Consider the following 25,057-nt stretch of genomic DNA (forward strand, 5'->3'; position numbering starts at 1 on the left):
TAATCCTTTATGAACCATTTTGTTAAAACCTCATCAGGCCCGAGGACCCCAGCAAATCTGCGTTTTCTTTCACTACTTCTGCATTTTTCACTACTTTTGCATGTCCAGCCATTATCTTTAGCATCACAATGAAATGTTTTACCATTTTCTTTTCAGGTCAACCAAGGATACAAGTAAAACACAAAACTATTTGTCATAAACAGTTGCATTCAGATCTGCCAAGGTCTGCCAAGCAAAGACCTGATAAAAATGAATTTAGTACAGAAATGGTTTGCTTAGTGGGAAATGAAATGAATATCCAACAAGTCAGTGATAACTTTGTGAGTTTGGAATTCGTGACAGCAACTATGTGAGCTTATTTCAGTATTATAGACACTATGTCCTTGAATTTCCTATGATCTATGTAGAAGCTCCTTACCTCCTAACTACTCTTGTGTGGCTTGTGAGTGTCGTAGAACAAAACAGATTACATGTACAGCTGAAGTCGGAAGTTAAACATACACCTTAACCTGAGTTTAAATGTATTTGTCTTTCACAATTCCTGATATTTAATCCTAGTAGAAATTCCCTATCTTAGGTCAGTTAGGATCACCACTTTATTTTAAGAATGTGAAATGTCAGAATAATAGGAGAGAGAATTATTTATTTCAGCTTTTATTTCTTTCATCTCAGTCCCAGTGGGTCAGAAGTTTACATACACTCAATTAGTATTTGGTAGCATTGACTTTAAATTGTTTAACTTGGGTTCTGCTCCAAAACTGCCATAAAAAAGCCAGACTACGGTTTGCAACTGCACATTGGGACAACGATCATACTTTTTGGAGATATGTTCTCTGGTCGGATGAAACAAAAATAGAACTGTTTGGCCATAATGACCATCATTATGTTTGGAGGTAAAAGGGGGAGGCTTGCATGCCGAAGAACACAATCCCAACCGTGAAGCTCGGGGGTGGCAGCATCATGTTGTGGGGTTGCTTTGCTGCAGGAGGGACTGGTGCACTTCACAAAATAGATTGCATCATGATTAAGGAAAATGATGTGGATATATTGAAGCAACATCTCAAGACATCAGTCAGGAAGTTAAAGCTTGGTCGCAAATGGGTCTTCCAAATGGACAATGACCCCAAGCATACTTCCAAAGTTGTGGCAAAATGGCTTAAGGACAACAAAGTCAAGGTATTGGAGTGGCCTTCACAAAGCCCTGACCTCAATCCCATTGAACATTTGTGGGCAGAACTGAAAAAGCATGTGCTAACAAGGAGGTCTACAAACCTGACTCAGTTACACCAGCTCTGTCAGGAGGAATGGGCCAAAATTCACCCAACTTATTGTGGGAAGCTTGTGGAAGGCTACCCAAAAAGTTTGACCCAAGTTAAACAATTTAAAGGCAATGCAGCCAAATACTAATTGAGTGTATGTAAACTTCTGACCCACTGGGACTGTGATGAAAGAAATAAAAGCTGAAATAAATCATTCTTCTCTACTATATATTCTGACATTACACATTCTTAAAATAAAGTGGTGATCCTATCTGACCTAAGACAGGGAATGTTTACTAGGATTAAATGGAATTGTGAAAAACTGAGTTTAAATGTATTTGGCTAAGGTGTATGTAAACTTCAGACTTCAACTGTATATCCTCCCTGGACCTAGTGGGTCTATAGGGTTTTGCAATATTCTATTATGACTACAATTGGCTCTCTGACCTGAATCTCATCCAAGGGCCTTGTCACTCACTGAACATGGCAGCCATTTCTCCTTGGAACCCAATTTAATAGAGGTGTATTTCTTGAAGCGTGCAGGGAATTGCCTACTTATCAACACTATGTACACCATCAATAAAATGAACTATCAAAGTACTCGATTTAGCTGTGCTTTAAATGGCTTTCGTATTTAATTTAGACTATACCGTGGAGTCCCGGAGGACCTCATCTTGTTAATTATGGTCAAGTCAAACATTTGGCTCCTCTGTCTTATTGAAGAGCTCCTTCAAAAGGGCAAATCTATCCAAAGGACCCAGGTGATGGCAAGGTCACTGTTTCTATTTCGCGCAAGGCAGAGTGCCATCCTCCAAGGTTTAACTTCAAAAACACTTTGACAGGAACGAGTGGGTGCAGAGAGAAAGGGAGTGAGAGAGAGGTCCGGCGGAGAAGAAGAAAACACAATATTCTATATTATGTTCAGCTTAACAGCGAGTGGATTCTCTTTTGTCAAACATGAACAAAAGCCCTTTCAAAGGAACTCGGCATGTTGGCACTTAAGAGAACTCCATGGGGATGACGAGGTAGCCTTGAGGAAAAAAGTGGCACATTTTCCCCATGGGTAGAGGAGGGAGGCAGGGGGGCAAGGGGGTCTTCAGTCCATACAGTCGATCCTCTTTTGGAATGCATTACAATTTACTCCATTTCCATATAGTCGTCTTTGTCATTCTTGACTCATCCTTTGTATCCATATACATGCTGCTTATTTATTAAACATGATGTTTATCTGTTCTGTGTGGGTTATGTATCAAATCAAATCGTATTAATCACATGCGCCGAATGCAACAGTGATTATCCATAATGGCGCTGGAGGGTATGGCTGACGTCTTATCGGCTCTTAACCAACCATGCTACTTTGTCTGTTTTTTCGCGTTGTTCATAACTTGTTTTGTACATAATGTTGCTGCTACCATCTCTTATAACCGAAAATAGCTTCTGGTCATCAGAACTGCGATTACTCACCTCAGATTAGATGAAGAGTTTTCTTCAATGAGTCGGACGGGATGGAGATACTACAGACACCTGACCAGGCCCAGATGCCCATTATTTGCTGGAGAAGGAAACAGAGATTTAGCGGGAAAAAGATCAGGGTGCCTTGTGGGGATCAGGCGCCGAGTGGCTAATCTGCCTTTGCCTTCCGTCCTGCTAGCTAACGTTCAATCGCTGGGAAAATAAATGGGACGAACTGAAAGCACGTATATCCTACCAACGGGACATTAAAAACTGTAATATATTATGTTTCACCGAGTCGTGGCTGAATGACGAAATTAAGAACATACAGCTGGCGGGTTATACACTATCAGCAGGATAGAACAGCAGCCTCTGGTAAGACACGGGACGGGGGCCTATGCATATATGTAAACGACAGCTGGTGCACGATATCTAGTCTCGAGGCTTTGCTCGCCTGGGGTAGAGTATTCCATGATACGCTGTAGACCACACTATCTACCTAGAGAGTTTTCATCTGTATTTTTCGTAGCTGTCTACATACCACCACAGACCAATGCTGGCACTAAAACCACACTCAATGAGCTGTATACCGCCATAAGCAAACAGGAAAATGCTCATCCAGAGATGGCACTTCAAGTGGCCTGGGACTTCAATGCAGGGAAACTTAAATCAGTTTCACCTCATTTCTATCAGAATGTTAAATGTGCAACCAATCTAGACCACCTTTACTCCACACACAGAGACACGTACAAAGCTCTCCCTCACCCTCCATTTGGCAAATCTGAGCATAATTTTATCCTCCTGATTCCTGCTTACAAGCAAAAATTAAAGCAGGAAGCGCCAGTGACTCGGTCTATAAAAAAAGTGGTCAGATGAAGCAGATGCTAAACTACAGGACAGTTTTGCTAGCACAGATTGGAATATGTTCCGGGATTCCGGGATGGCATTGAAGAGTACACCACATCAGTCACTGTCTTTATCAATAAGTGCATCGAGGACGTCATCCCCACAGTGACTGTACGTACATACCCCAACCTGAAGCCATGGATTACAGGCAACATTCACACTGAGCTAAAGGGTAGAGCTGCCACTTTCAAGGAGCGGGACTTTAAATCAAAAGCAGATTAAAAAATCCCGCTATGCCCTCCGACGAACCGTCAAACAGGCAAAGCATCAATACAGGACTAAGATCGAATCGTACTACACCGGCTCCGATGCTTGTCGGATGTGGCAGGGCTTGCAAACTATTACAGACTACAAAGGGAAGCACAGCCGAGAGCTGCCCAGTGACACGAGCTTACCAGACAAGCTAAATACCTTCTATGCTCGCTTCGAGGCAAGTAACACTGAAACATGCATGAGAGCATCAGCTATTCCGGACGACTGTGTGATCACGCTCTCCACAGCCGATGTGAGTAAGACCTTTAAACAGGTCAACATTTACAAGGCCGCTCGGCCAGATGAATTACCAGGACGTGTACTCCGAGCATGCGCTGACCAACTGGCAAGTGTCTTCACTGACATTTTCAACCTCTCCCTGTCTGACTCTGTGACACCAACATGTTTCAAGCAGACCACCATAGTCCCTGTGCCCAAAAACACTAAGGTAACCTGCCTAAATGACTACCGACCCGTAGCACTCACGTCTGTCGCCATGAAATGCTTTCAAAGGCTGGTCATGGCTCACATCAACACCATTATTCCAGAAACCCTAGACCCACTCCAATTTGCATACCGCACCAACAGATCCACAGATGATGCAATCTCTATTGCACTCCACACTGCCTTTTCTCACTTGGACAAAAGGAACACTTATGTGAGAATGCTATTCATTGACTACAGCTCAGCGTTCAACTGGATTCTGGACTTCCTGATGGGCCGCCCCCAGGTGGTAAGGGTAGGTAACAACACATCCGCCACACTGATCCTCAACACGGGGGCCCCTCAGGGGTGCGTAGTCCATCCCGTTCTGTACTCCCTGTTCACTCATGACTGCACGGCCAGGCACTACTCCAACACCATCATTAATTTTGCTGATGATACAACAGGGGTAGGCCTGATCACCGACAACAATGAGGCAGCCTATAGGGAGGAAGTCAGAGACCTGACCATGTGGTGCAAGGACAACAACCTCACCCTCAACGTGATCAAGACAAAGGAGATGATTGTGGACTACAGGAAAAGGAGGACCGAGCACACCCCCATTCTCATCGACGGGGCTGTAGTAGAGCTTTAAGTTCCTTGGCGTCCACATCATCAACAAACTAACATGGTCCAAACACACCAAGACACTTGTGAAGAGGGCACGACAAAACCTATTCCCCCTCAGGAGACTGAAAAGATTTGGCATGGGTCCTTAATAGGTTTTACAGCTGCACCATCAAGAGCATCCTGACGGGTTGCATCACTGCCTAGTATGGCAACTGCTCGGCCTCCGACTGCAAGGCACAACAGAGGGTAGTGTGAACGGCCCAGTACATCACCAGGGCCAAGCTTACTGCCATCTTGGACCTCTATACCAGGCGGTGTCAGAGGAAGGCCCGAAAAATTGTCAAAGACTCCATCCACCCTAGTCATAGACTGTTCTCTCTGCTACCGCACGGTAAGCGGTACCGGAGCGCCAAGTCTAGGTCCAAGAGGCTTCTAAACAGCTTCTATGGCTACCTAGACTATTTGCATTGCCCCCCCCCCCTACATTGCTGCTACTCTCTGTTATTATCTATGCATAGTCACTTTAATTCACTTCAATTACCTCGACACCGGTGCCCCCGCATACTGACTCTGTACCGGTACCCCCTGTATATACCCCGCTATTGTTATTTACGGCTGCTCTCAGTTATTTGCTATTCTTATCTCTTACTTTTTTTAGGTATTTTCTTAAAACTGCATTGTTGGTTAAGGCTTTTAAGTTAGCATTTCACTGTAAGGTCTACACCTGTTGTATTCAGTGCAAGTGACAAATTAAATTTCATTTGATTTGATTTGAAATGCTTACTCACGAGCCCTTAAAAACAATGCTGAGTTTTTATAAAGTAAGTAAGAAAAATGTGCAACTAAAGGAAAAATAATAACACAAAATAACAAAATAACAATAACGGGGCTATATACAAGGGGTTCCGTTACCGAGTCAATGTGCAGGTGTACACTTTAGTCGAGGTAATTGAGGTAAAATGTACATGTAGGGAGGGGTAAAGTGACTATGCATAGATCATAAACAGAAAGTAGCAGCTGCGTATGTGAAGAGTGTAAAAGAATGTGTGTGTGTGTGTGGCGTCAATGTGCATGTGTGTGTTTGTGTCCGTGTGTTTGTTTGTGTGTTGGAGTGTATTAAATAATAATATAGTTTCGTATTCATGCACAGCTGTCAAGAGTAACACATCTCAGCATTTGATTTCACTGTATGCCAGAGGTTGGAACCAAGATAATAAAGAACCATTATTTTTAATGTTCCGTTCCACTGTTCTGACCAGCAAAATAAAGTTCAGAACCTGTTCAAACCCCCCAAAAAGTTCTGATTTATATCGTTCCTTTCTGTTCCTGAAATGTTCTTTTTTTTTTTTTTTTTACATTTAGCTCGACATTAAATTACTTCACCAATGGATAGAACAGCTTGCTATGAACCGGGCGAGCCATGTACTGTATATGCATTGGACCAACAAGTGTAGTGTATGGTGCGACATGCGACTGAAATTTTGCAGGTGATGAGAGCGCTGGGCATCTTGTTTTTATGACATGCATTATCTGAATTAGGCCCACAGAATTATACTTACTGAGGAGCTGATTCTATGTACTAACTTTGAATGTCTTTGAACTTTGAACCCTTGATCATGACTCTCAGGTCCATTACATTACACATAATGCCGCCTAGAGTTTGAGAGCTAGCTAACAAGCTTGTGTGTGCAGAGCGGCTCCAGAATTAAAATAAAAACACGTCTTACCTTTTTGTAGTTAATAAATCCACTGTCACGTCCTGACCAGTATAAAGTATATTTGGTTATTGTAGTTTGGTCAGGATGTGGCAGAGGGGAGTTGATGTATGTTTATGGGGTTTGTCACTGGTCTATGTCTGTGTTTCTATGTCTAGTTAATTGGGGTTGGACTCTCAATTGAAGGCAGGTGTGTTGAGTTGCCTTTGATTGGGAGTCCTATATAGTAGGGTGTGTTTGTCTTTGTGTTTCGTGGGTAGTTGTGTTTTGCACTGCTAGGTTTAGCCTGCGAAACTGTCTCCTGTCGTGTTGTCTGCATTTATAGTTTTTTCGTGATCAACGTGTTTAATAAACATGATGTTGAGCACACAACCTGCTGCGTATTGGTCCACGTTCTCCGACAGTGATTTCGCGATATCGTCAGAAGACGAGGATCGTGACATCCACTTTGAAACGTGATAACTATAGTATCCTTAACTAGCATTGAAAAAGTTAATCCATTGTTCTCTAATAAAAAATATCTCTCTCCCTAATTTCTCAATCACACCTGTAAGGTCAGTAGCTACAGTAGACTATTCATGCAGTAGACTATGTTTCTACATCTGTATAGCACTTTGTGACATCAGCTAATGTAAAAATGGCTTTATAAATACATTTGATTGATTGATTGACTCTGTACTGTTCTTTGTGGGACATGAAAAAAATGCCCGGAACGTAAAATAACGTTATTAACCGGTTCCCATGTTTTTCAAGTAACGGTTCTGTTCCAGAACAGTGTTATGACGTGACTATCATTAATCTGATGACTTATTTATCGAATCAAACTAATTATGTCTATTTGTTACTCGATTAAATGAGTCATGTAACAATTAACTCATTAGGAATTTGGAGCACCAAGGGAAAGGATGTTTAACGAGTTACTATCTCCCGACTTAAACTCTAAAGATATAGTAATGACCGAGTCTACTCGCTCCTGAACTGCGAGAGACAGAAATAGTACTGCGTTTTGGCCAGCAAGTCTATTTATCAGAATACTTAAATCGGCCGGCCTATATGTATGTTCTGGCTCGAGGTATTCAGTAATTCACCATTACACGCTGACTTCGTCAGAGAAACTGTCACATATGCTCCCTCTCCGGCCTCTAGGTCACCAGGCTGCTCGTTATGGCGCACACCTGTCACCATCGTTACGCGCACCGTCAGACTCACCTAGACTCCATCACTTCCTTGATTACTTGCCCTATATATATATATATATATATAACTCCCTTTGGTTCCTTCCCCAGGCGTCATTGTTTCTGTTTCATGTATGTGCGTTGTTCGAGGTTCTTGGTTTGTATTATGTTGCGTTTATTTTATTAAAACACTCACTCCCTGAACTTGCTTCCCGACTCTCAGCGCACATCGTTACAGAAACAACACCGGAGGCAACAATAGTATCTTGTTCAAATGGACACAAACACCTAAAAAACATATCTTGCTACAGCTCTAATGGTCTATAATATAATCTGCTCCTCAATTCATATAGACTGAATTCAACATCAAGGCCTCGTTCTATCTTAGATTCTTTGCACGGGGCTTCAATATATCATGACGTGACTATCATTAATCTGTTGACTGTTATTTATCGAATCAAACTAATTATGTTTAATTGTTACTCGATTAAGTTACACAGATATCTCTTACATCAATAACAGTCAATTATTAATTATTACCTCAGTCTCATTCTTTATGTTGCATAATCCCTGGATCTACAAGAACCCTAGCCCTTTTCAATATTTAGTACTACACAAATTGATTTAAAAATCCCCGTCAGTTGTTTTCTCAAGAGCTCAATCTCTCTGTGGCTCAATCTCTGTCATTCACTCTCTCTCCCTCTCTCTTTGTATGCAGAGCTCTCTCTTTTGTTTTGCACCTACATGTCACATTTGTCCGGGACCTGTGAGTATTGTTTTGTTAAAAAGTGTTGACTGTTTGTTTGATGGTGGGAAAAGGGGGTAACAAGACAAGTCGCCCATGGGCCTACATTACACGTAGGAAAACTGTGTCTAAATACACTAGTTAGAACTGGGCGGACCACCCCATGGTATTTTTGGTTAGTTAGCTGGCAGTTGTTGAAGCAGGTAAAGTAGCTTAGGGGTGTTTGGATTCATGTTTCTTTCCTTGGGTCCAGCTCAGCCCCTTTTCCCACACCCCGTTACCGTGTGTTTAAACAATAAACCATTAGTGTTTGACGGTATATTTAAGTTGTCTGTGGTTATTAGTTCTCACTGTTTCTTTTCACTATTATGATTTGCATGAGTTATGTTACGAGTCTTGTTTCCATCTCCCCTAGACTGCAGGTTCCAAAGGGATTCGTAACATGAAGATAGCAATGTGATTTTAGCCTTCTAAATGAGAATAGTTTTTCATCTGAACTTGTGGCAGTCAGTAGCCACGCCCCAGTTAGCTCAGAGTTCATGCCAATATGACGGAACACCCCCTTTAGTGCTTAAAAGACCAGCGTGATAGACAGCATGAGCTGAACGTTCCGAAATGGTTGGAACCTATGAAAACCAGACCAAGACATGCCGGGTTGCTTCTGGCGTGTAAAGTGGTCGGAAGCTGAACCCTGAATAATCAACTAGAGACCAAGCAGATGGACGGTGTACAAGACCAAAAAGACATGAGGCTGAGGTCCACACATTGAAATGGTTACAAACTTTGTACTGAGACCAGACAGCGTGGAGCTGTGGCTACATGGCTGAAAATGGTTTAAACTCTACAGACCAGCTGACGTACAGCGCGAGCTCAACATTACGAAATGGTTAGAAGCTCTGAAACTCTCAACACGAGTGAAGAAGGTAAAGACTATAGACCAGAACATTCACAGTCTGCAGCTGTGCATGAAAAAGCGGTCCGAGAACTTTGACTAAAGACACAAGGGGGAAGGAAGACAATCCCTTCTGATACAACCATGAGTATGCCTGAAATATCTTTTCTAACGAACCGTCCTAGATCAGAGAAGTGCTACAACTAAGAAGGACATTGTGACCTCTAGTGGACAACCAGAGCCTTACATCGTGCCACTACCATAGACAGATTGATTGGTTTCAACAGAGAGACGACAGAGAAACACATCTACTTGTAAATATATGTTGCATTTCTAATCCGAATGAGCAGTGGTTAGGGTGCTAAGTATTCGTATTTCCGTGAGCGTAGCTTCCAAATGTATGTACAATAAGTTGACTTTCTTTGTCTCTCCCTCTCTTTATCCACTTTTCCATTGTGTAACAAGCTGTCATATTGTGTCAGTCCACTAGGGACCTTTATCTCATGTAAGTGTGTATGGGTATTCTGTGTAATTAGTTAGTTAGTTAATAAATACATTGATTAACCTCTCTAGGGTCGGCGGGACGAAATCGTCCCACCTACGTAACAGCCAGTGGAATCCTGTGGCGCGTTATTCAAATACCTTAGAAATGCTATTACTTCAATTTCTCAAACATATGACTATTTTACACCATTTTAAAGACAAGACTCTTGTTAATCTAACCACACTGTCCGATTTCAAAAAGGCTTTACAACGAAAGCAAAACATTAGATTATGTCAGCAGAGTACCCAGCCAGAAATAATCAGACACCCATTTTTCAAGCTAGTATATAATGTCACAAAAACCCAGAAGACAGCTAAATGCAGCACTAACCTCTTACATCTAGACGTTCCGCTAGCGGAACACCTGCTCCAATATCCAATGATGGGCGTGGCGCGAATTACAAATTCCTCTAAAATCCGAAAACTTCCATTTTTCAAACATATGACTATTTTACAGCATTTTAAAGACAAGACTCTCGTTAATCTAACCACACTGTCCAATTTCAAAAAGGCTTTACAGCGAAAGCAAAACATTAGATTATGTCAGCAGAGTACCCAGCCAGAAATAATCAGACACCCATTTTTCAAGCTAGCATATAATGTCACAAAAAACAAAACCACAGCTAAATGCAGCACTAACCTTTGATGATCTTCATCAGATGACAACCCTAGGACATTATGTTATACAATGCATGCATGTTTTGTTCAATCAAGTTCATATATATATCAAAAACCAGCTTTTCACATTAGCATGTGACGTTCAGAACTAGCATACCCCCCGCAAACATCCGGTGAATTTACTAAATTACTCACGATAAACGTTCACAAAAAACATAACAATTCTTTTAAGAATTATAGATACAGAACTCCTCTATGCACTCGATATGTCCGATTTTAAAATAGCTTTTCGGTGAAAGCACATTTTGCAATATTCTCAGTAGATAGCCCAGCCATCACGGCTAGCCATTTAGACACCGACCAAGTTTAGCCCTGATCAAACTCCGATTTACTATTACAAAAGTTTCATTACCTTTGTTGTCTTCGTCAGAATGCACTCCCAGGACTGCTACTTCAATAACAAATGTTGGTTTGGTCCAAAATAATCCATCGTTATATCCAAATAGCTGTGTTTTGTTCGTGCGTTCCAAGACACTATCCGAAATGGTAAATCAGGGTCGCGAGTATGGCGCAATTCGTGACAAAAGATTTCTAAATATTCCATTACCGTACTTCGAAGCATGTCAACCGCTGTTTAAAATCCATTTTTATGCCATTTTTCTCGTAAAAAAGCGATAATATTCCGACCGGGAATCTTCGTTTAGCTAAACAGACAAAGGAAAACAAAGCTTTCGGTCGACGCGGGCACGAGCCTGAGTCTCACAGTACTGTAACCAGCCACTACCCAAACGAGCTACTTTGTTTCAACCAGAGCCTGCAAAGCCACGATTCAGCATTTTGCCGCCTTCTGAGAGTCCATGTGAGCCGTAGAAAGTGTCACGTAAGAGCAGAGATCCCCTGTAATAGATAGAGATAATCAACAAAGCCAAGAAATGGTCAGACAGGGTACTTCCTGTACAGAATCTTCTCAGGTTTTGGCCTGCCAAATGATTTCTGTTATACTCACAGACACCATTCAAACAGTTTTAGAAACTTTGGAGTGTTTTCTATCCAAAGCTAATAATTATATGCATATTCTAGTTTCTGGGCAGGAGTACTAATCAGATTAAATCGGGTACGTTTTTTATCCGTCCGTGAAAATACTGCCCCCTAGCCATAACAGGTTAACCTTTGATGATCTTCATCAGATGACACACCTAGGACATTATGTTATCCTCTTACATCTAGACGTTCCGCTAGTGGAACGCCTGCTCCAATATCCAATGATGGGCGTGGCGCGAAATACAAAGTCCTTGAAAATCCGAAAACTTCAATTTTTCAAACATATGACTATTTTACACCATTTTAAAGACAAGACTCTCCTTTATCTAACCACACTGTCCGATTTCAAAAAGGCTTTACAGCGAAAGCAAAACATTAGATTATGTCAGCAGAGTACCCAGCCAGAAATAATCAGACACCCATTTTTCAAGCTGGCATATAATGTCACAAAAAACAAAACCACAGCTAAATGCAGCACTATCCTTTGATGATCTTCATCAGATGACACTCCTAGGACATTATGTTATACAATACATGCATGTTTTGTTCAATCAAGTTCATATTTATATCAAAAAACAGCTTTTTACATTAGCATGTGACGTTCAGAACTAGCATTCCCACCGAACACTTCCGGTGAATTTACTAAATTACTCACGATAAACGTTCACAAAAAACATAACAATTATTTTAAGAATTATAGATACAGAACTCCTTAATGCAATCGCGGTGTCCGATTTTAAAATAGCTTTTCGGTGAAAGCACATTTTGCAATATTCTGAGTAGATAGCCCGGCCATCATGGCTAGCTATTTTGACACCCACCAAGTTTGGTACTCACCAAACTCAGATTTGCTATAAGAAAAATTTGATTACCTTTGCTGTTCTTCGTCAGAATGCACTCCCAGGACTTCTACTTCATCACCCAATGTTGTTTTGGTTCCAAATAATCCATAGTTATATCCAAATAGCGGCGTTTTCTTGTGCGTTCAAGACACTATCCGAAGGGTAATGAAGGGTGACGCGCCGGCGCGTTTCGTGACAAAAAATGTCAAAATATTCCATTACTGTACTTCGAAGCATGTCAAACGCTGTTTAAAATCAATTTTTATGCGATTTTTCTCGTAAAAAAGCGATAATATTCCGACCGGGAGTCGTTGTTTTCGTTCAATGAGAGAGAAAGTAAAATGGACTCTTCTCGTACACGCGCGCGCCAGTCTCATTGTTCTCAGATCGACCACTATCCAAATGCACTACTGTTTTTCAGCCATGGCCTGCAAAGTCATCATTCAACGTTCTGGCGCCTTCTGAGAGCCTATGGGAGCGTTAGAAAATGTCACGTTACAGCAGAGATCCCCTGTTTTGTATAGAGATGATCAAGAAGGCCAAGAAATGGTCAGAGAGGGCGCTTCCTGTCTGGAATCTTCTCAGGTTTTGGCCTGCCAAATGAGTTCTGTTATACTCACAGACACCATTCAAACAGTTTTAGAAACTTTGGAGTGTTTTCTATCCAAAGCCAATAATTATATGCATATTCTAGTTTCTGGGCAGGAGTAATAATCAGATTAAATCGGGTACGTTTTTTATCCGGCCGTGAAAATACTGCCCCCTATCCATAACAAGTTAACCATGAGAAAGGGGATGTGATAGGGTAATGGAAAAGGAGAAGGTGTCTTCTGATTAGCGACTGATAGGGGAGAAGGAGAGAAAAGAAATACACACACACAGGATACCTGTATCCGTAACACTTCACAAAAGTATTCTCATATTTAATCATATAATTTTTACAACATTTAGATGTAAACCTGATACATAGCACGCATACACTTTCAAAGTTACCATTACCTTGATATACCATCCTTAATGACATCACAAAATAATAAACAATGTGACATGATTATTATTTAAGTCCCCACCGACCATTTCCCACATTCTTATGTTAGAAATATTGTTCCATTATCCACTTTTGGATGTTAGAGTTTTTGGCGGCAAAAATCTCTCTTTAACACAGGGATGTTTACCTTCCCATACTAGGGAGCCAGAGGGAGAGTTTCTGCAAATTATTTATGACCGGTTGTTAAGTGGGGGGAGAGTCATGACTTTCGTTGTCTGTTCTGGTTCTGTTCCTTGAAAATGTTTATTTTCCGGTTTTCTGTTCTGTTCCCTATCCCAAACCCTGGTTTAGGCTGCCTGTACTGAATGATGAAGTGCATTAATATATGTTTATGGTTTAACTTATGATGCAGCACATTAAAGCTGCAATACAGTGCATTCGGAAAGTATTCAGACCCCTTAACTTTTTCCATATTTTGTTACGTTACAGCCTTATTCTAAAATTGATTAACTTCTCTAGGGCCAGTGGGACGATTTCGTCCCACCTATGTAACAGCCAGTGGAATCCCGTGGCGCGTTATTCAAATACCTTAGAAATGCTATTACTTCAATTTCTCAAACATATTACACCATTTTAAAGACAAGACTCTCGTTAATCTAACCACACTGTCCGATTTCAAAAAGGCTTTACAACGAAAGCAAAACATTACATTATGTCAGCAGAGTACCCAGACAGAAATAATCAGACACCCATTTTTCAAGCTAGCATATAATGTCACATAAACCCAAACCACAGCTAAATGCAGCACTAACCTTTAATGATCTTCATCAGATGACACACCTAGGACATTATGTTATACAATACATGCATGTTTTGTTCAATCAAGTTCATATTTATATCAAAAACCAGCTTTTTACATTAGCATGTGACGTTCAGAACTAGCATACCCCCCGCAAACTTCCGGTGAATTTACTAAATTACTCACGATAAACGTTCACAAAAACATAACAATTATTTTAAGAATTATAGATACAGAACTCCTCTATGCACTCGCTATGTCCGATTTTAAAATAGCTTTTTGTTGAAAGCACATTTTGCAATATTTTAAGTAGATAGCCCGGCATCACAGGGCTAGCTATTTAGACACCCACCAAGTTTAGCCCTCACCAAAGTCAGATTTACTATAAGAAAAATGTTATTACCTTTGCTGTTCTTCGTCAGAATGCACTCCCAGGACTTCTACTTCAATAACAAATGTTGGTTTGGTTCAAAATAATCCATAGTTATGTTCAAATATCCTCTGTTTTGTTCGTGCGTTCAAGACACTATCCGAAGTGTAAAGAAGGGTGACGCGCACGACGCGTTTCGTGACAAAAAATTCTAAATATTCCATTACCGTACTTCGAAGCATGTCAACCGCTGTTTAAAATCAATTTTTATGCCATTTTTCTCGTAAAAAAGCGATAATATTCCGACCGGGAAAGCGTGTTTACGTTCAAAGAGAGAGAAAATAAAAACATGGGGTCGCCTCGTGCACGCGCCTCAGTCTCATTGTCCTCTGATAGACCACTTACCAAAGGCGCTAATGTTTTTCAGCCTGGGGCTGGAATTACATCATTCAGCTTTTTCCCGGGTTCTGAGAGCCTATGGGAGCCGTAGGAAGTGTCACGTTACAGCAAAGATCCTCAGTCTTCAATAAAGAGAGTCAAGAAGAACAAGAACTTGTCAGACAGGCCACTTCCTGTAAGGAATCTTCTCAGGTTTTTGCCTGCCATATGAGTTCTGTTATACTCACAGACACCATTCAAACAGTTTTAGAAACTTTAGGGTGTTTTCTATCCAAAGCCAATAATTATATGCGTATTCTAGTTTCTGGGCAGTAGTAATAACCAGATTAAATCGGGTACGTTTTTTATCCGGCCGTGTAAATACTGCCCCCTAGCCCTAACAGGTTAAATTGTTTTTTCCCTCATCAATCTACACACAATACCCATAATGACAAAGCAAAAAACGTTTTTTTTGCAAATGTATATAAAATATATATAAATCACATTTACATAAGTATTCAGATGCTTTATTCAGTACTTTGTTGAAACACCTTTGGCAGCAATCACAGCCTCAAGTCTTCTTGGGTATGACGCTACAAGCTTGGCACACCTGTTTCTCCCATTCTTCTCCTCTCAAGCTCTGCCAGGTTGGATGGGGAGTGTCGCTGCACAGTTATTTTCAGGTCTCTCCAGAGGTGTTCGATTGGGTTCAAGTCCGGGCTATGGTTGGGCCACTCAAGGACATTCAGAGACTTGTCCCGAAGCCACTCCTGCGTTGTCTTGGCTGTATGCTTGGGGTCGTTGTCCTGTTGAAAGGTGAACCTTCACCCCAGTCTGAGGTCCTGACTGCTCTGGAGCAGATTTTCATCAAGGATCTCTCTGTATTTTGCACAATTCAGCTTTCCCTCGATCCTTACTAGTCTCCAAATCCCTGCTGCTGAAAAACATCCCTACAGCATTATGCTGCCACCCCCATGCTTCACTGTAGGGTTTGGTGCCAGGTTTCCTCCAAACTAGATGCTTGGCTTTCAGGCCAAAGATCTTGGTTTCATCAGACCAGAGCATATTGTTTCTCATGGTCTGAGTCCTTTAGGTGCCTTTGGGAAACTCTGAGTGGGCTGTCATTTGTCTTTTACTGAGGAGTTGCTTCCGTCTGTCCACTCTACCATAAATGCCTGATTGGTGGAGTGTTGCATAGATGGTTGTCCTTCTGGAAGGTTTTCCCATCTCCACAGAGGAACTCTTGAGCTCTGTCAGAGTGACCATCGGGTTCTTGGTCACCTCCCTGATCAAGGCCCTTCTCCCCCAATTGCTCAGTTTGGCCGGGCGGACAGCTCTAAGAAGTCTTGGTGGTTCCAAACTCCTTCCATTTAAGAATGATGGAGGCCACTGTGTTCTTGGGGACCTTCAATGCTGCAGACATTTTCCCCAGATCTGTGCCTCGACATAATCTTGTGTCTGAGCTCTACGGACAATGGCTTGATTGTTGCTCTGACATGCACTGTTAACTGTGGGACCTTATATAGACAGGTGTGTGCCTTTTGTTGTAGAAACGTCTCAAGGATGATCAATGGAAACAGGATGTGCCTGAGCTCAATTTCGAGTCTCATAGCAAACGGTCTGAATTATTGTGCAAATAAGGTATTTCAGTTTTTAAAAGCTGTTTTTACTTTGTCATTATAGGGTATTTTGTGTCAATTTATGAGGGATGAAATTATTTTTTTTTGAATAAGGCTATTATGTAACAAAATGTGAAAAAAAGTAAAGCGGTCTGAATACTTTCAAATTCACATTGAAATGTTAGTTATAGATCTGTCATTCTCATTGAAAGAAAGTCTAAGAAGCGGTAGATATGTTCTATGTACGCTATTTCTTTGCTTCCCATTCTTAAGTTTAGTTTGTGAGTCATTTACTTTCGGTTTTGTACACCAGCTTCAAAGAGCTGAAAACACAATATTTTTGCTTATAGAAATACTGTATATTTCACAGCGGTTTAGACTTGCTTGTTTTGTCACAAACTGACATTAGGCGAATATTCAAATGTGTTTGTGGTTTAACTAACAGTCTGGAATTTTACCCACTGTTTACTTTAAAACTACACTACATGACCACAAGTATGTGGACACCTGCTCGTTGAACATCTCATTCCAAAATCATGGGCATTAATATGGAGTTGGTCCTCTGTTTACTGGTATAACAGCCTCCACTCTTCTGGGAAGGCTTTCCACTAGATGTTGGAACATTGCTGCGGGGACTTGCTTCCATTCAGCCACAAGAGCATTAGTGAGGTCGGCAGTGATGTTGGGCGATTAGGCCTGGGTCGCAGTCGGCGATCCAAATCATCCCAAAGGTGTTTGATGGGGTTGAGGTCAAGGCTCTGTGCATGCCAGTCAAGTTCTTCCACACCGATCTCGACAAAACATTTCTACATGGATCTTGCTTTGTGCACAGGGGCATTGTCATGCTGAAACAAGAAAGGGCCTTCCCCAAACTGTTGCTATAAAGTTGGAAGCACAGAATTGTCTAGAATGTCATTGTATGCTGTAGCATTAATATTTCCCTTCACTGGAACTAAGGGGCCTAGCTCGACCATGAAAAACATCCCCAGACCATTATTCCTCCTCCACCAGAATTTGTCTGTCGGACTGCCAGATAGTGAAGCGTGATTCATCCCTCCAGAGAACGCATTTCCACTGCTCCATAGTCCAATGGCGGTGAGCTTTACACCACTCCAGCCGACACTTGGCATTGCGCATGTTGATCTTAGGCTTGTGTGCAGTTGCTTGGCTATGGAAACCCATTTCATGAAGTTCCCGACAAATAGTTATTGTGCTGACATTTCTTCCAGAGGCAATTTGGAACACGGTAGTGAGTGTTACAACCGAGGACAGAGGATTTTTACACGCTACGTGCTTTAGCATTCGGCGGTCCTTTTCTGTGAGCTTGTGTGGCCTACCACTTCCTGACTGAGCCTAGATGTTTCCACGTCACAATAACAGCACTTACAGTTGACTGGGGCAGCTGTAGCAGGGTAGAAATTTGACAAACTGACTTGTTGGAAAGGTGGCATCCTATGACGGTGCCACATTGAAAGTCACTGAGCTCTTCAGGAAGGCCATTCTACTGACAATGTTTTTTCCTATGGAGATTGCATAGCTGTGTGCTTGATTTTTTTACACGTGTCAGCAACGGGTGTGGCTGAAATAGCCAAATCTAGTCATTTTAAGTGATGTCCACATACTTTTGTAAATGTAGTGTATATGCCATGGTAACTAGTTATTACTTCATCATTGATATATAATTAGTTTTGGGTTTCTCCCAGATTTACTGAAACAAGTATTTTTTTATTTAACTAGGCAATTCAGTTAAGAACAAATTCTTATTGACAGTGACGGCCTACAGGGGAACAGTGGGTTAACTGCCTTGTTCAAGGGCAGAAGGACAGATTTTTACCTTGTCAGCCCGGGGATTCGATCCAGCAACCTTTCGGTTCCTGGCCTTAACCACTAGGCTAACCACTAGGCTACCTGCCACCCCTCGTTGTTTTTAGTCTCAAACCACCAATTGATAGCACCTTGTTTTCTAGTAAAAATAGTTTTAAAAAAACCTACATTTATGGTGTCCATATTACGACAGTCTCACAAAGAGTTACAAGGAGTTTTTGTCAGTGTCACTGAGACTGACCACAACTCCTTATAAGACTAGTAGTAACTCTCGTTGACACTGACATAATTTTTAAAACATCATCACCACTGTTAGCTAATTTCAATGAAAGCCTGCATATTTTAATAATAGCTTCATGTAATGAAAGTTTAGGTTTATTTTACATTACCTTGTTTTGTCCCTACCAGTTGGCTATGGGCTTCTCCGCTATAGGCTTCTTTCGCTTCCCACATCTCCCCCAAGTGAAATAATCAGATTTATAATTAAATAATATGCCCTGGCAAATGTTCTTTACTTGCCAATGTAATCGACAACAGTATCCCAGTTTAATATGCTGCTAGAATGTATTCGTTCCCATAGCAGCTAAATATGGAATGTACATATGCAAGTGTTTTAAGGTAACTTGGATTTTTGGTGGATTCATCCCATCATCAGGTGCTGATTTATTGTTCTTATTTCTTACAGGTACAATGTGGACACCAGAAGTTCAAACATTTCAAAACATGTAAGCACACTGGTGACTTCATACAATTAATATAAGCATACTTACATATTTGCATGACACATAGTTATCTCTTTACTTCATGAACTCTCAAGGGAGAATTAAAGCGCTTACATTTGGTTAGTATTTGATTTGATTACTTATTGGTACATTTTTTCAAGGGGAGAATGTTGGAATAATGAACAAAAAAATTAAGAAATGTTTGTTTTTTGTCTCTGCAGATTTCCAACTAACAGATCTGTTTTTCTTTCTCAATTGCAAACCTTTGTGGATGTGCAGAAGGTTAGTCAACAAAATAACTGGGTAGCACTTTAATTTATAGTGTTGAAATAACAGGGTAACATCCGGAAAGTAATAGGAAACAACAGGAATATAAGATGGCAAAGACCAGGTGAAAACGCAGTAATAATCCTTTCATAGTTAGTATGTAGCTGCTAAATAATGATATAAAGTTATATGAATTTTCCTGGTTGTTATGTAGAAACAATTATTTGTTATTGAAGAGCTATCCATAATAGAGGCTAATAAGCAAAGTTAAGTATTTAAGTAAATATTTAAGTAAGTATTTAAGACATTTCCCTCTTCTTAGCAGCACCGTTTATACTTATTAGGAATGAAACATTTGAGGAACTACAGTACATCATTCTTATACTGTGTGGGCCAACCTCAAAACGTACCTTTTGGGTCTTTGCTTGTACTGTAGCTGGGTAGTTACTTTGTCGTTGCTGTGTTGTTTTTCAGTTTTTTCCTATTACTTTCCGGTCTTTACCTAGTTATTTCAGCACTCTACTTAAGTCATTGTTATGTAAATTACTATTACTTTCTTTATAGTTTTACCATAGTTTTAGTGTACTTACGGGGGGCCTTAAAACTGTATTCTAAAGCAACGAACTGTTCCCCGGTATATTACTATTACTTTCTTAATAGTTTCCCCATATACAGTGTCTTCAGAAAGTATTCACACTACTTGACTTGTTCCACATTTTTTGTGTTACAGCCTGAATTTAAAATTGATTAAATTGAGATCTTTTTTCATAATACCGCATAATATCAAAGTGGAATTATGTTTTTACAAATTTTTACAAATGAATAAAAAATTTAAAGCTGAAATGTCTTGAGCCAATAAGTATTCAACCCCTTTGTTATGGCAAGCCTAAATAAGTTCAGGAGTAAAAATTTGCTTAACAAGTCATTAGTTGCATGGACTCAATTTCAAACACAGATTCAACCACAAAGACCAGGGAGGTTTTCCAATGCCTCGCAAAGAAGGGCACCTACTTGTAGATGGGTAAAAATAAAAAAAAGATGACATTGAATATCCGTTTCAGCATGGTGAAGTTATTGGTTACATTTTAGATGGTATATCAATACACCCAGTCACTACAAAGATACAGGCGTCCTTCCTAACTCAGTTGCTGGAGAGGAAGGAAACCGCTCATGGATTTCACCATGAGGCCAATGCATCCTGTTTGCAATAAGGCACTAAAGGAAAACTGCCAAAAAATTGGCAAAGGAATGTACTTTATGTCCTGAATACAAAGCGTTATGTTTGGTGCAAATCCAACACAACGCATCACTCTTCATATTTTCAAGCTTGGTGGTGGCTGCATCATGTTATGGGTGTTCTCGTCATCGGCAAGGACTAGGGAGTTTTTATGATAAAAAGAAACGGAATAGAGCCAAGCACTGGCAAAATCCTAGAGGAAAACTTGGTTTGGGAGACAAATTCACCTTTCAGCAGGACATTATTAACCTAAAACACAAGGCCAAATATACACTGGAGTTGCTTACCAACACGAAATTGAATGTTCCTGAGTGGCCTAGTTACAGTTTGCAGCACAGAGAGGTTCGCCATTTCGTGTAATTGCTTTGCACTGCATTTATTCACTGCAGTTATTTAATCTCATCCAGTAATAAAAGACCAGAACCGGCAGCAGTGTGTCCTGTGTCCAATTAATCTACATGCACCAGAACGCAGAACCGAAGCCAGAGCACAGTAGCCAGCGCATTCACACATAAGCCCAGACCGGCTAGACTAACAATAAATTAAGTTCCATTAATGAACATAGTAGCTTAATTACTTGTGATTGAGTTCATCTCTCTAGGGATAAATTGCATCAAATTAAGTGTGATATACATAAAGTTTGATATACAAGTTATAAAAAAAGTTACAGTAAGGCATACAGAAACTATGATGAAAATATTAAGAAAGTAATAGTAATTTACATGGTAACAGGGGAACAGCTGTTTGCTTTAGAATACAGTGTCAAGGCCTCGTAGGTACACTGAAACTACTGTATAAAGAAATTACCAGTAAGGTACATAATAATTACTCAAGTACATTGCTGAAATAACTGGATAATGACCGGAAAGAAAAAGGAATCAACGGCAAAACAAGATGGAAACAAGACAGAAACAAGCAACGACAAGGTAACTACCCAGCTGCAAGCAAAGATCAAAAAGGTACATTTTGAGGTTAGCACACATACAGTGGGCCTGAATTCAAAATGAGGCAGGGACTGGGAGACTGGTAAGGATGGAAGGAGCAATGAATGGAGCCAAATACAGGCAAATCCTTAATTACAATCTGCTTCAGAGTGCAAACAACCTTAGGACAATGACCCCAAGCATACAGCCAAAGCAATGCTGGAATTGCTTCAGAACAAAAATGTGAACGTCCTTGACTAGCCCAGCCAAAGCCCAGACTTGAATCCCATTGAAAATCTGTTGAAAGACTTGAGATTGCTGTTCACCGCCGCTCCCCATCTCATTTAACAGACCTTGAGAAAATCTGCACGGAAGAATCCAGATTTGCAGAGCTGATACCTAAGACAACTCAAAGCTGTAAACGCCACCAAAGGTGCTTCTACAAATGATTGACTCAGGGGTGTGAATACTTATGTAAATGAGATATTTCTGTATTTCATTTTCAATACATTTCAAAAAACATGTCTTCACGTTGTCATTATGGGGTATTGGGTGTAGAAGGGTGAGATTTTGTTGTTGTATTTAATCAATTTTAAATGAGGCTGTAACACAACAAAATGTGTAATAAATCAAGGGTAGGAATATTTTCTGAAGGCACTATTAGCATGATGTAGTTTCTCATATGTTTCTGTTAAATAAACAGTATTTCTTCGAAAGTTCCAAGTACATTCCTAATAAGTATAGACAGTGCTGCCGAGAAGATGGAAATGGCCTTAAATACTTACTACATAACTTTGCTTATTGGTCTCGATTATTGATTTATTTTCAGTAACAAATAATTGTTTCTACATAACAACCAGGAAAATTCATAACTTTATATCAGTATTTAGAAGCTACATACTAACTATTAATGGGTTATTACCACGTTCTTACCTGGTCGGTGTCGTCTTATGTCCCTGTTGTTTCCTATTGCTTTCCATACGTTACCCTGTTATTTCAGCACTGTAAACTAAAGTGCTATCCAGATGGTAATAGTATGGCGCTAAGGTATGGAATGCATCCCAAAGGCACCATATTCCCAGCTTTTGACCAGGACCCATAGGGCTCTGGTCAAAAGTAGTGCAGTATGTAGAATTACATATATCGTTACTGGGGACCTTGATTGATTTCCACAGGATCTATTGCATTGTATCAATCAAAATTGTATGAACAGTGAACCATGATCCGTGGACAGTAGTCACTTTCAACCGCTGCGATGCCATAGGTGTCCTTCATTTTATAGTGGTCAAGTTCAAGGATTCAGATGAATGACCTGTATAGTTGACATATTATCTTTTCAATATTTTACTGCAGTGGTCTAAAGCAGGGTTACATACCAACCTGGTCTCATAGTTTCAAGTCGGGATTTGATGTAATGTGGATGAACATCAAATCTTTACCCATTAATTCCGCTTGGTTACAGGGTTCATTCCGCATGGTTACAGGGTTTAAACAGAAACAACTCAAATGGTTAAGTTTAGGTATTCATTCCAAGTGATTAAGGTTAGGGCTATGGTTTAGGGAAAGTATAAAACTACATTTTTTTTAAAAGTGCTGTTTCCATTTAGTATCAAATACTCTCCCTGCTTGCAAGAAAGTTGAGAGCTGCTGTGGTGCAGTGGTCTAAAAAGCACGCTCTGGCTGTCAGTGTTGTGAGTTCAATCCCAATGCTGTCACATATTTCTTTTGGGGTGGGGGTGAGCGCTGAGGGTGGCATATATCGACATCATCAGGACCTTCTCAAACGTCCGAAATCGACATGTTTTTTCTGGTGACCAGGCTGCACATAGAGTGTTTCTTAAACACATAGTGTTTCTTAAACAATGCATCCTTAGGTATGCATAAAAATAAACATACAGTATTTTTTAAGTTCTAGATTGCAGGAACAAGCTGTTTCAGGCGTTTGAAAAATGCTAAATTCTCCAACTTAAGGCCAGCCCCCCTCCAGACCAACCCCTCCCCAGCCATCCTCACATACTATCTGCCCCCTCAGATTTATAGGATGCATGACACCCATGATTCAAACCCTCTGTTCCGTTCATACAGTGTATCTGTAAAAACGTAACAATAAGATCAGAGCCTGTCTGGCATGTGAGACTATGGGATTATAGGAGTGAGGTGTTGTGCTAAATCTGATGCCCCTCCAAGGCAAAGCATAATAGGAGCTAGGTGTTGTGCTAAATCTGGTACCCCTCCTTCTACAGGACTTCCTGGGCCAGATGTTCTGCACTCTGGGGGAGATCATCGGTTCCACAGGCAGTCGGCTGGAGAGAACCCTCTCGTAAGTCTACCAATATGTCTATCAAATATCTACTGTGTATCTGCTGTGTAATAGCATGCATCAAAACACGATCTGCTACTGTACGCCTCCGCATTTGACAGGCTTCCGGAATCTCACAATGTTCGCATTGTCTCGTAGATTGTGAAAAACAAGAACACAATCGTTGGTGTGTCTAAGCCCGGAGGCTTCCACTGTACAGCAGGCATGTAACTGGAGATGAATCTATTGTCAAATCTCCAGCTGAGAAGGATTGTATTTTACGAGAGCTTGAGGCAATAACACATGCTATGGCGGTAACTAGACCTGTCTGGAAGGTCAGGTGGGTTAGGGTTTGCTCAATCAAGCACAGCTACACTCTTACAAAAAAAGGTGCTATCTAGAACCTAAAATGGTTACTTGGCTGTCCCGTTATACGGAACCCAAACCGGCTGGGCGTGTGCGCCATCGTGCGCCATCATGCATAAATGTATTTTGTCCCCCCACACCAAACGCGATCATGCCACGCAGGTTAAAATATCAAAACAAACTCTGAACCAATTATATTAATTTGGGGACAGGTCGAAATGCATTAAACATTTATGGAAATTTAGCTAGCTAGCTTGCACTTGCTAGCTAATTTGTCCCATTTACCTAGCTTGCTATTGCTAGCTAATTTGTCCTGGGATATAAACATTGAGATGTTATTTTACCTGAAATGCAGAAGGTCCTCTACTCCACCAATTAATCCACACATAAAACGGTCAACCGAATCGTTTCTAGTCATCTCTCCTCCCAGGTTTTTTCTTGTCTTGACTTTATATTACGATTGGCAACTTTCATAAATTAGGTGCATTACCGCCACTGTCCTCGTTCGTCTTCAGTCACACACGTGGGTATAACCAATGAGGAGATGGCACGTGGGTACCTGCTTCTATAAACCAATGAGAAGATGGGAGAGGCAGGACTTGCAGCGTGATATGCGTCAGAAATAGAATTGACTTCTATTTTAGCCCTTGGCAACGCAGACGCTCGTTGGCGAGCGCGAGCAGTGTGGGTGCAATAATTGAATAATATAGATTTCTAAATTTATTTTGCAACGCTCGCGCACACGTCGGGAGCCGTGTAGTCAGCCTGTTAG

At 40.8% G+C, this 25,057-nt stretch overlaps 1 protein-coding gene across 1 annotated transcript in view; it reads left to right on the forward strand.

Annotated features, from left to right (window-relative positions):
• The window catches only part of LOC106565248 (copine-9), a 152,855-nt gene that overhangs the window by 23,848 nt on the left and 103,950 nt on the right, over positions 1–25,057 (forward strand). The window contains exons 2-4 of the mRNA XM_014132145.2: positions 19,157–19,196; positions 19,415–19,475; positions 23,864–23,940. Coding sequence (XP_013987620.1) covers positions 19,157–19,196; positions 19,415–19,475; positions 23,864–23,940 — 178 coding nt within the window. The remainder of the gene's footprint in view (positions 1–19,156; positions 19,197–19,414; positions 19,476–23,863; positions 23,941–25,057) is intronic.

The sequence above is a fragment of the Salmo salar genome, chromosome ssa12 (assembly GCF_905237065.1).
Source record: "Salmo salar chromosome ssa12, Ssal_v3.1, whole genome shotgun sequence".
In the NCBI taxonomy this organism is placed as follows: domain Eukaryota; kingdom Metazoa; phylum Chordata; class Actinopteri; order Salmoniformes; family Salmonidae; genus Salmo; species Salmo salar.